Raw genomic sequence first — 12778 nt, forward strand, 5'->3', positions numbered from 1 at the left:
TTCCCTAGTTGGTACATTTACTTCTGAATAAATACACAGATCAGTTAACTGGAGTGTAAAAATACACAAACTAATGCCCAGAAACACCTGGATCTGACCTTAATACAGCAAGTATAATCAGACCTAATCTCTGTGTGTGTGCGTGTGTGTGTGTGTGTGCGCACGTGCACATGTGTAGATGACATGGGGTGGGGAGCAGCCTTTGGAGATTAATTGCTTAAATTAAGTGCTTAAACAGCATTCTTACAGGTTGTCATTTGTTTGGCCAATCTTACTTCTCTAGATGATTCATTCTGGGAAAGAAACAACACCCTGAAGATTGTCAGATTAATTCTAAATAAATTAAAGGATGATGATATTTTCTCTTTGCTCAGGAACAACAGGAATTCTAGAAGGCCATGCTTCACTCAAACTTAAAAGAAGCACACAAAAAAATTACTTTTTTAAAGTGAAGAACTCTTAGATAAATCTGATCAAGAACTTATGTTAACCTAATTTGTTGAGATGGATGAGTCGACTTCCACTAAAGTCTAAAAAGGAGTTTTAAGCGATGGCCTCTTTTGTCAGAGTGCTGGGAAATGAAAAAATGACTCACTTTATACTTGATGTCAAAATCCTGGTGAGCTCTGGCTTTTGTGTTTCTGAATCAACAAACAGTACTGTATAATGTTGCTCAGACCATTACCCAGGAAGTGGCCGGTGACCCTCGACTCCTTTCTCTGTCATGGGTAAAGCTAGTGTGTCCTGGGCAGAAAGGGGTTCCTTCTAACTCTCTGTCATCTTGAGGGACTTGCCCAGCCTCACGTGGCACGACAGAGACTACTGACAAACGCAGTTTAAACAGCCATTTAGCCTGTTTTATAATGAAGCCCAGGATGGAAAGTCTTAAGGACATCTGCCTTAAGGACATCTAGATGGGAGGACTCAACTCCCATCTAGAACCATCTCCTCCAGAATGTGTGCTCCAGGATTCATTCTGCCAACACGTCACTTTCCACCCAACATGCAGAGAAAGTAGAGGAATGCACTCGGAGCCACAGCCCAAGAGGCCACCAGCTACTTACTGTTCCTTCCATTCATGATAGCTGATGCCAGCCTCTGTCCCCCTTCAGGGGCAGAGTGGCTGTTCCTGAAGATCATGAAGTATGTCGATGATTAGCCCTCGGTACCCTAACGACCTCTGCTACTCAAGTTGTGATAATTATTTTTTCCCATAAGAAGAAAATTCTGACCTAAATTGTGGTCATTCTAGTCCACACCTGACAGCTTTCCCCCCCACCCTGCTGCAGAAGAGAACGGTCTCCTTTGCAAAGCTGTCTAAATTCAGGATAACCAGAGTCATCTTCTTGCGGACAGGGACCATAACTTTTCACTGTACACATTCAAAATTCAATTTCCATGCTATCAACGTCTCTCTCTGAACATCAACATCTATTCTGCTGGGAAAATCCATAGATATCTCTTTTAAAAAAAACAGCTTTATTGAGACATATTTTATGTACCAAACTCAATGGTTTTTAATGTATTTAATATTCACACAGAGTTGTGCAACCATCGCCAATATCTATTTTAAGATGGTGAGGAAACCTCTCCAATGTTCTCTGGACTATAAGCTCTAAGAGGGTAGGGATCGTGTCTGTTTTGCTTGCTCCTCTATCCTGGGCACCTGGTCTGACATCTGGCCAAGCACCTGGCAGAGTAGGAGTTCAGTAAGTGTTTGTGATAGCAACACTTTTATGCTGCCCCAGTGCCAACCTGAACCTTCCAGATTTCTAAGTTTCCCAGGTATGAAAAATAGCTACTTTCCTCCAACAGAAACTGTTTTTTAAAACTTTTTATTTCATATTGGAGTATGACTGGTGAAGGGTTCCCTGGTGGCTCAGCGGTATAGAATCTGCCTGCAAAGAGGAGCCGCAGGAGATGCAGGTTCGATCCCTGGGTCAGGAAGATCCTGTGGAGAAAGGTGTGGCAATCCACTCCAGTAATTCTGCCCCGAGAATCCCATGGACAGAGGAGCCTAGTGCGCTATAGTCCATAGGTCGTAGAATCAGACATAACTGAAGACATAGCATGCACGCATGGCTGATTAAGAATGCTGTTTCAGGGGGACAGCAAAAGAATTCAGCCGTACATACGCATGTATCCATTCTCTCCCAAACTCCCATCCCATCCAGGCTGCCAAGTAACATTGAGTAGAGTTCCCTGTGTGTACAGTAGGTCCTTCTTGGTTATCCATTTAAAAAATAACAGTGTGTACCTGTCCATCCCAAACTCCCTAACTATCCCTTATGCCAATCCCTCCCCCGACTCCAGCAAGCATAAATTCATTCTCTAAGTCTGTGAATCTGCCAATAGAAACTTTTAATTCAGCTTATTTCCCTATGGTAGGCAGGATGGTCCCTAAGGTTCCTACTCCTTGGCATATACACCCTGTATATGCATAATTCCTTCCCCATTGAATGGGGGTGGATCTGACCTTATCGGGCCAGTCTTTTTGAAAAAAAGTAGATGTCAGAGACAAGAAGTCAGAGATTTAAAGTTGCAGTAAATACTGTCCTGTTGGCCTTGAAGGGGCAGACGGCCACATTGTGGAGGGGGTCCCATGGCAGGAAATAGCAGGTGGCCTTTAAGAGCTGGCTCCTAGCTGATGGGCAGCAAGAAAGAGAGGACTTAGTCCTCCAGTCACAAGGAACTGAATTCTGCCAACTACCACGTGAACTTGGAAGAGGACTCCAGGTTCCAGGAGAAAATGCAGCTTGATATCAACCCTGTGAGACCCTCAGCAGAGAATCCAGTCACACGGTTTTCTGATCCTCAAAGACTGTGAGATAAGAAGGGGGTATTGTTGGAAGCCACAAAGTTTGTGAAAATTTGTTGCACGGCAATAGATACTGAGTATACACTCCTCCAAGAATTAGGAGGAAGGCAGACAGATTACATTAACTCTCAGGAATGACCAGCCTCAAATTTCTAAGAGGCGTTGCTGTGGAATTTTAAAATGAGGAGGCTTCTTAATAAAAAGGAATCTCTAGTTTGCAACATTTCAAGAGGTATAAAGCTGAAGTGGGAAAAAAAAAAGTGTGAAGGTAAACATCGAGGGTCAGATTTCCTAAAAGGTTCCTATTTTTCTCAGCTTCTTTCATCTATGCATGCAGCAAGCATTTGCTGTGTGCCAGATCCAAGGTTTAAGCACCAGCGTTGCCCTATCCAATATGGAGCCACCAGCTATATATGGCCTTTGAGCACTATAAAGTGGCTAGTGGGAACTGAAATGTGCTGCAAATGGAAAACATACACCAGATTTCAAAGACTTTACATGGAAGAAAAATTAGTTAAGGGATTTCCCTGGTGGTCCAGTGGCTAAGACTCTACACTCCCAAAGCAAGGGGCCTGAGTTCAATCCCTGGTCAGGGAACTAGATCCCACATGCTCCAACTAAAGACTCCGCATGCTGCAACAAAGATCGAAGATCCTGAGTGTTGCCACTAAGAGCCAGCACAGCCAGATAAATAAATAAAATAATTAAATATTTTTAAAATTTTAAAGGAAAATAAGTTAAAAGATCTTGTCAGTATTTTCTTCTGTGGATCACATGTTGAAAAGACAGTGATGGAGATGGATGACAAAGAAGTAAAGAAATCAGTACAGATTAAGATAAATGTAAAAGCAAAAAAGATAAATACTACAGAGGAAATATGTGTGAAGATAGCGCATGAAAGGGGGAAACTATTTTATATGGAGTGGACAGGAAAGACATCTCTAAGGAGGTAACATGCCCACTTGTAAACCTGCAAGACCACCATAACCTCTCAAGTGTTAACACAAGACAGCGACAGGCTCTGAGGAGTTTGAGAGGACTAACAAAGGGAGCTGGTCAGCTGCAGGGTCATCACATTGCACTATACCCATTAGGGTCCGTGGAAAGTGCGCCCCCTGGAGGTGTGCGCCCCTGAGCTCCCGTTTGTATAAATTGTTAATACGTTTTTGTCAGGCTTCCCTGGTGGCTCAAGATGGTAAAGAATCCGCTCGCAATGCAAGAGACCTGGGTTGGGAAGATCCCCTGGAGGAGGGAACAGCTACCCACTCCAGTATTCTGGCCTGGAGAATTCCATGGACAGAGGAGCCTGGCAGGCTACAGTCCATGGGGTTGCAAACAGTCAGACACGACTGAGCGACTTTCTTTTCAAGGTTTTCTAAGTTGGAGGGTATGTGTGTGCTCAGCCGCTGAGTTGTGTCTGACTCTTTGTGAACCCATGGACGGTAGCCCTCCAGGCTCCTCTGTCCATGGGATTATCCAGGCAAGAATACTGGACTGGGTTGCCATTTCCTCCTCCAGGGCATCTTCCCTACCCTGGGATCGAACTCAGATCTCCTGGGGTTCCTGCATTAGCAGGTGGATTCTTTACCACCGAACCACCTGGGAAGCCTAAGTTGGAGGGTAGACAGTATGAAAAATCAAGCTTCCAAGATAATTTTTTCAAACTTTAAGTTTTCCAGATACAAAACCGTCTTCCAGTTTTAATAGCTACAGCACACTTGGACTCCGTCTGCCCTGTAGCCTACAAAAAATCTCCACTTAGGAATACAACATAATTTCTGATTTCAAGCACGAGACACAAAGGGCAGACAGTCGGCCATCTGCAATCTGAAATTCATTTTTTTTCATCTCCCAGTGAGCTGAATTTGCTAAAGATCTGAAAAACCTTCGTGACTTCCTGCTACGAATCAGCTGTTTTCTGTATCTGTCTTTTTCTCTCAACAGAGGCAGAAGTGTTAGATAGTTTTCAAAAAAATGTTCTGAGTTACTTGACTACACAGACCTCCAGGCAACAGAAAGCAGGGCAGAGCCCAGAGAGGTTGGCCAGGGCACCTGTGTCCTCACTCAGGCACCTAAAGCGATGAAGCTCGACGTACTTTTCCAGTAACTGCCGCCCCTGAAAAACACATTTAGTGCCTGTCACTGTGCACACAGTTTTACATTTTTTTAAAAAACCATCTTTGTGAGCCCTCCACCCAACACACACACACACACACACACACACACGTGTACACAAACACTTCCCTGATTGACACTCTGGAGCAAGATAGTGTTGAAAACAGACTTTTTTAAAAAACTACTTATAAAAAATAGTATTCTCCATTCACCTGAAATGAGAGGCTTCTGAAATGAAGATGCCTCCCTTTCTCTTAGTACCAGTTATACTCAATCAGACACAGGGTTCTGAAGTCGATTTTTAAGAGCCTTCGGAACTCGTCCCATGCCTTTGTTAATTACTACCCACTTTTAGATAGAGTTTTGTTAACAATAGCATGCTATCTTTTTTTCTTTCAAGGCCCAGAATCTGTTTCATAGGAGGCATTCACACTCAAATCACAGGGAAAATGCAGTGCTCTTTCTCCAGAAAATCACTTTCACTGACCAACCAGGAAGAGAGCATCTGCTCCGGTCGCCTGTTCCATTAGTGGTGAAAGGTTTGCACTGATCCATTAACCACTCCCCCCCACTTCCTGGGTGACCCTCACGACCAAGAAGGGAGCTTCAGGAGACAGCTGGGCCGCCATGGTAGCTCAGACGGTAAAGAATCTGCCTGCTAATGCAGGAGATGGGTTCGATCCCAGGGTACGGGAGATCCCCTGGAGAAGGAAATGGCTAGCCACTCCAGTATTCTTGTCTGCAGAATCCCATGGACAGAGGAGGAGCCTGGTGGGTTACAGTCCATGGGGTCACAAAGAGTCAGACACAACTGAGGGACTAAGTATGCACCCACGGGAAGCCACCAGCAACACAATTTCCGAACTGTGAATCAGGCAAGAGAAGCTACCAAGACTGCACAGAAATTGACCCTGGCCTGGGTCCCTCCCAATGAAGCTAACAGGGGAAAAAAAAAAAAAAGAGTCAAAATAGTGCTCATTCTTAAAAAAATTTTTTCCCAAATTTATGTTTATGAGGAACCTTGGAGAAGGTCTATGAGATTAATCCAGGGGGTCTTTCTCCTTTACACTTCAGGGTACCACCTTGTACAGAAGACAAAGTGTTGATGAAAATATCGTACTTAAAACCTCTTTTCTTAAAGAATTTCTGCCCCAATAGGTTTGCAGATGCATTTCACGAAAATCCTTTAAAACGGAGCGGAAGGAGCACTGATGGTCATTCTGGCATCTTCATTTATGTCATTCCAGAGACAGCACCACCCGGATCCCAAATCTGTTCTCAGAAATGTACGCAAGAAGATTCTCCAGGGACTTGGGGGAGCCTGGATAAAGTGCACTGGCTCCCTGCCAGGACAAAGAACACAATGATATTCTGTTAAAAAGCTGAGTGCTTTTTTTCCCCTCTCTCTCTTTCTTCTTTCTTGGAGGGGTTGTTGTTGTTGAGTCTCACTAAGTCGTGTCCGACTCTTTGCAACCCCATGGACTGCAACACACCAGGCTTCCCTGTCCTCCACTATCTCCCAGAGTTTGCTCAAACTCATGGAGGGGGAGTTTTTCATTGTGCATCAAATCCCTGAAGACCACAAATAAATCCCAGATATTAACGCTGATGCAGTCAGAACAGGAAGTGTTAACACCAAAATGAGCAATGAACTTGAAAAGATTCCCGCCTTAGATCATACTGGGACGTGCTTAGCTCTTGGAAGATGCTTATCTTACTGATAAGGACCTGTCAGAGAGGAGTGATCAGACCGTGTTCCACCGAGTCCTGAAGATGCAGTTGGGGATCCATGTCAGATGCTGGGATCAGTGGCAGCATCCAGGAGTGGCTTGGGAGGGAAGGCCTTGAACTCCACCATAATCTCCATCAAGTCACACATTCAAATAAAAATACAATCTAAGGAAAACCAGTGGGCTTAATATACAAAAGCAGCTTCAAAGAGAGCCGCTGGACCCTTTTCCAGGCAGCTGACAAACTCCTAAAATTCCCCTAATGAGACAATGTCTGAGTCTCCAACCCACCTTTCCCACTACAGACTAATTCACGCATCCAGTTTAGGGATATTTCCTTCCAACAAGGAATCCCAGAGAGGGAAGTGAGAGAATCCCTGGCTTGTAACAAAAAGAGCTTTGCTCCAAGTTCTGGCCTGGACCTTGACCTTGGCTATGAGACGGGCAACTGACTGTACCTTCTAAAGCGCTAGTCTTCTTTTCCACAAAATGAAATGGGTCAACTCTAGACCATCTGTAATAGCCCTTCCAAGTCTAAAATTCTACAATTTCTATCACCAAATGTTTCAAATAAACACAAAGACAACTGTCTCTTTACAGGCAACTATTGGCCCCTAGGGACCTCTGCTGTTTAGAACTTTCCAACAGGCTTATATTTAGTTCAGAGACAACAACACTGAACATAAATGAGGAGAATATTCCAATGAAGTGGGTTTTTTTAAGTTAAAATGAATCTATGGGATGTTATGTCTTATAGTTCTTTACTCTGAATATGAATGTCTAAAACACAAAACACCAACACTCTGAGCTAGACGGTAATTCAGCTTTATTTGCTTGATCTCTTAGAGCTATTCTTGTTTCCTGGAACTAGGGAACATTTTATGAGTCAAAATAAGGTGAGTGAAACATTAGAAACCAGTATTCTCTATACTCGTTCAGAAGGCCTTTGGTTTTTCATTTAGTTGACACTGCTAATTTTCAAGAAATTTTTGTTTTCTTTTTGCTGGATTAAATATGAGTAACAGACAAAAAGCTGAGTAAGGAGAAACAAATACTAATGGTTTTTGTTTTTTTTTAAACCATGGTCTGGTTTTAGTTTGGCTAGTAACTAGCTGTGTGGCCTGGCACACATTACTTAGCCTTTCTGAACCATGGTTCACTCATCTGTAAAATGTGGGCAACACACCAGTCCACCTTCTGCTCCCTTCTACCAGGAGTTAAATGAGATAAGGCCAGGGAAAAAGAACAGACATACAGTGTTGGTTCTTTTGATGACTTTCCAAAACACGGGCGTTTGCCTAATTTTTTAAAGTATGGACATTGCTACTAATTAATGTGGTGGTTAGAACAGAGATAAGTCCTAAAACATACGCTGAATTGGCCCAAAGCAAATCAAGAGTTGTAGCAAGGAGACTTCCCTGGCAGTCCAATGGTTAAGATTCTTCCCATCTGATGCAAAGGGCACAGGTTCAATTCCTGGTTAGGGAACAAAGGTCCCATGGCATGTGAGATGAGGCCAAAATTGTTTTATTAAAAAAAGAAAAGAGTTGTAGCAAAAGTGAGGCTTCCAAAAGTCTATTAAGCTAGTGGCAATTTTCTTCTTTTTTTTTTAATATATTTACTCATTTATTTTTGGCTGTACTGGGTCCTCATTGCTGCAGGTGGGCTTTCTCTAATTGCGGAGAGTGGGGGGCTACTCTTTGCTGAGGTGTGTGAGCTTCTCTTTGCGATGGCGTCTCTTGTTGCAAAACACTGGCTCTAGGTGAGCCAGCTTCAGTAGTTGAGGCTTGTGGGCTCTGGAGCGCTGACTCAGTAATTGTGGCTCGTGGGCTTAGATGCATGTGGGATCTTCCCGGACTAGGGATTGAACCTGTATCCCCTGCATTGGCAGGTGGATACTTCACCACTGGACCACCAGAAAAACCCCAACAATTGTCTTCTTTGAAGACACATCAGTTGCTTCCCCAGTTTTCAGTGTTAAGGTTAGGAAGACATAGTGCTAAGGTGGATGGTGGAGATTGTGGGGTTCACTACTGGTCAGACCTTAGGAGTCTAACCTCTGGTAAGCTGGGCCTCCTGTCCTCACGCATCATGATTTGATTAATCTGAATCCTTCCACTTGGAAACCTCTCTCAACCTAAACCGCCCTTCTGTTTCTCTAACAAAGAAGAAAACTACTTTGGAATATGACCTTTCAGATACTGAATCACGCTTTGGTCCAAATGGATGATACATTAAGTAAGCTATAATTATACATTATGTTATAGGCCTGGCCTCATTTCATTTGCCCACTAAGGAAAGAAGGGCCTCCACCTATACCACTCAAGATTACTTCACACCAAAACTAGTTATTTCAGTACCAAAAAAAAAAAAGTGTACAAAGAGCGGTGGTGCCTGAGGATTCAAGGCAAAGTCTGAAAAGGGAACCAACCAGAATAAAGAGACGTCGCAGATGGTATAGATGATTCTAGAGTTGGCTACTTTCTTGACTATCACCTGCCTTGCTGGGCATTTCATGCCATACCAGCATTGCCGGGAGATCCCAAACTCCTCTCAATCAAAAAAGTCATTAGGAGGAGATGGAGGGGAAGCAGACATACCTCCAAGCTGAACTACTCCAGCTTAGCGACTCAGGGGTTGGGAAGATCTCAACAATTCCTAAAATTGCTTTGGTTAACCAGTTTCATTCATTCGCCGCCCCACTGTCCACAGAGCTGGGTGCTGCTTCTCCACAGGATGTACACGGTCTGCCTACCCACATGGCATCCATCCTTCAAGGACCTTGCTCAAATGCTGTCTCCTCCAAAGTCACAGAACCGCGCTGCTCGGGTGTTCACTGGATGGGGGGGCTGATCTCTTTTTGGCAGTCAGCCTCTCTCGGATACATTTTGCAAACGCGGAGCTACTTTGATCTTGCCTTGGATTGTATTGTGGGTCTTAACACTTGCTCCAGATGACACATGCAGACAAGTCCCTTGGGAGCACACCACGTTCTTAGTTAAAAATCTTTTTCTCTCCCAAAGCACCTTGCCCCTTCCCCAAAGCAGTGAGAGATTAAGGGCACTATATTTAAACATAAATACGGTTTGGGTCGTCGGTATCACGTGTGTTGTCACACCAAACCACATTAGTTAAGTTTCAAATTGCCCTGACTGGCTTCAAGCTCCCTCGCAGTCCCCGGACAGGCGCTAAGCAATTGTGAAATCACCAAAAAGGTAGGGAGGCAGAGGGGGAATAAAGGGAAGCCGGGCCTGAATAATCCTCACTGAGTCATCGTTTCCTGAATGATAGAGCTTGCCGCTTGGCGGGGACGAGGTGTGCGGATCCGGGGAAAGCAACCTGAGCGGCCGGTGGAGGACGAGCCCAGGAAGAGTCCCCCGCCCCTAGCCCTACAGCTGGGGGACCCGAGAGCCGGGGGGCCCGGCCGGCACCCGCGTGCTACAGCGCCCCTCTGTGGCCGCGCCGCAGTCCCCGCCGCTCCCCGCTCGCCCGCAGACTGCTCTCCCCGCGGCCCGAGAAACAAGACACGCACAAAGTTTCCCAGCCAGGCGGTTAGAGAAAGGTCGAGGCGAGGCCAGGTTCCCGAGCCTCGAAGCACGGGCGTGGCTGGAGCGGCGCCCAGGCTGGCGACGATGGCAAGGGGTCTGAGTCCAAATGGACCCCCCCTCCCCTAGGATTCCGAGGTGCCCCCAAGCGGGACCCGGGCCCTCCAAATCCCAAGGGCGAAGGACTGCTCCCTTACCCCAACCTTCTAGTGGTGGGCGGGAGGGGAACCCGGGTCCACGACAGGAACGGGATGCACACCCCCCAGGGTTGCGCTACCAGGGTGTGCTTGGAGCTCTTGGGTTTGCTTTTTTTAATTTTCTTAATTGGAGGGAGGGGACGACCAACTCCCTTTGGCGCATTCTGATCCTCAGCGATCCGAATTCTGGATGCCCCCAAAGAACCCACCTGCAGTCCACCGCCCCACCCAACGTTACTCTCCTTGCTGGGGTGACAAGTGGAAGCAGCAACTCCCCTCCTCCTCCCCCTCCAGCCTCCGGATTTGGGAGGCAATGTTCCACCAGGGTTTTCCCCGCCGTCCGCAGTGGACCCGCTGGCGGGAGGCGGCGGCGGGAAGCGGCGCCCCGGAGCCGGGGACCGGGAGCGGGCGAGGCCAGGCCCGGCGCGGCGCTTACCTCGTCCACGGTGAGCGGCATGCAGATCCGGTACTCCTTCAGCAGCATGATCCTGCCGGCCACGGACCTCCGAGGCAGGAAGCGGGCGGGGCAGGGGTGGGGGCACCCCCAGATCAACAAGGCTGCCGCCCAGGCGCAGAGCTGAGCGCCGGGAGCCCCGTGCTTGGAGCCGGTCGGCGAGGCAGCCCCCCGGGCGGTGCGCTCAGTTCCTGGCTTCCTCCTCTCCGCCCGAGAGCATGTCAAGGTTTGGGTCCGGGTGTTCGCGGCTCCCCCGCCTCCTTCCTAGCCGAGGTCGACCCGCCTGGAACGCGGTGTTGCAAAGTCAGAGAGGGAGGGAGACCCACTGGAAACCAATCTGATCGGCAGCCCCGGGCAGCAGGAGCGGAAGCCAGATCAGGACATGCCCGTCGGCGGGCGAGGGAGGGAAAAGAAAAAAGAAAAAACAACAACAAACCACGAGGTCCCCCAAAATTACACGGAATACACAAAAGTCACCCTCTCGATCCGCCTCTGAAACCAGATCTTAACCTGGCGACTTCCCCCCGCCCCCTTTTCCGGCCGGTCTTCCCAAGGCGAATGTCACCGAGCACACGTTGCAGCCAGAGCCAGAGATGCTGACTTTTCAGACAAAGGCTCGAACGGCTGTGCTCCCCGGCGGTAAACAAGATTTCCTTCTCTTTTTAAGGCCGGTCGCCGAGGCGCTCCAGGGTCTCGCTGGGTGAGAAAAGGGAAGCCTCCGCCGCCGCGGCCGCTCGGCTTCTGCGGGGCTGGGGCTCTGGGTTCCTCCGACCTCGGCTCGCGCCTGCGAGGGGCGGGCGGGCGGGAGGAAGCTGGCGCCTTCCGCGCGCGTCCCCTCCCCCGAGTCCGGATCCCCGAGCGCCGTGCGTGCCCGCGAGTTTGCAGCCACCTCGCCGGGGCCGGAGAGTCGGCGCCGAGCTGCGGTGTGCCTTGGGCTGGGGAGGTGGGTGCGGGAGGAGCGAGCGCAGCTGACATCAGCAGCCGTCGCGGCGGGGAGGGTAGCCCCATCCGGCCAATGGGGAAATGGCAAAGAATGTGGAGGATTTAAACAAAACAGCATGTCTCTCCCGGGCTGCTGCCAGACGGCGGGGCTGCCCCGGAGAGCCGAGGCCGGCCGGCGCTGGGAAGGATCGGAAAAGAGGGGGCTCCTGTCGGCTCCTTGAAACCCTTTGAGTCTTGTTCTCAGATGTACCCCGGGTGCCACGGTGCTCTGTCCAGCCACTCTGGGTAGCTTCTGGGTCCAAGGTACAGGAGTGTGTCCCTTGACCTTTAGAAACGGTTTTTGTGTGGGGGGGGGAAGGGGGGTGTTTGTTTGTTTGTTTAACAAATGCCCACCCGAGTGCGTTTTCACTTTGGTCCAGTAAACAAGTCCAGCGCTGGAGAGGCAACGGGATTTGGGAGCAAAAGAGCAAACCTGTGCCTGGTTTCCTAACTGGTTTCAGAGCAGGAATGCAGAAACAGCAAAGTGCAACACGGTAAATTAAAATGAAATCCACAAGGAAAGACACACAACCAGGGGAAACGTGAACGGGGACATAGCCTTTTACCTCTCCTGGCCCTGCTCTGCAGTCTGACTGCAGGCTTCGCAGAGCAGCAAGAATAGGTTTTCCTGTCAGCACTCCCAAGTTCAAAAAGTCGCAATGAAATGTCAATGAAAATGCCTGGAGTGTTGGTATTTCATCCATATTAAACAGATCCCTCATTTTAACCACAAGAGGCACATTCTTCAGTTTCTCTGGAAGCTGCATGTAACTGCTGAAGTCTGTTTTTCATTTGTCTGGTATTTTTAAGCTTGTTTTTCTGAAAAGTGCTGGATGAAAAATGCATCAGTTGCCTCTTCGCAGAATAACCTGCAAGCATCATCTTTTCTTGGAAAAGAAAAAAATACTTGTGCTCTAAGATCCTACAGGATCTACAGA

At 47.8% G+C, this 12778-nt stretch overlaps 1 protein-coding gene across 1 annotated transcript in view; it reads right to left on the bottom strand.

Annotated features, from left to right (window-relative positions):
• The window catches only part of PITPNC1 (phosphatidylinositol transfer protein cytoplasmic 1), a 262884-nt gene extending 251074 nt beyond the window's left edge, over nt 1-11810 (bottom strand). The window contains exon 1 of the mRNA XM_069543730.1: nt 10842-11810. Within this exon, the coding sequence (XP_069399831.1) occupies nt 10842-10889 (48 nt within the window). The 5' untranslated portion in view covers nt 10890-11810. The remainder of the gene's footprint in view (nt 1-10841) is intronic.
• Between the last annotated feature and the right edge of the window lie 968 nt (nt 11811-12778).

The sequence above is a fragment of the Ovis canadensis genome, chromosome 11 (genome assembly GCF_042477335.2).
Source record: "Ovis canadensis isolate MfBH-ARS-UI-01 breed Bighorn chromosome 11, ARS-UI_OviCan_v2, whole genome shotgun sequence".
Taxonomy (NCBI): domain Eukaryota; kingdom Metazoa; phylum Chordata; class Mammalia; order Artiodactyla; family Bovidae; genus Ovis; species Ovis canadensis.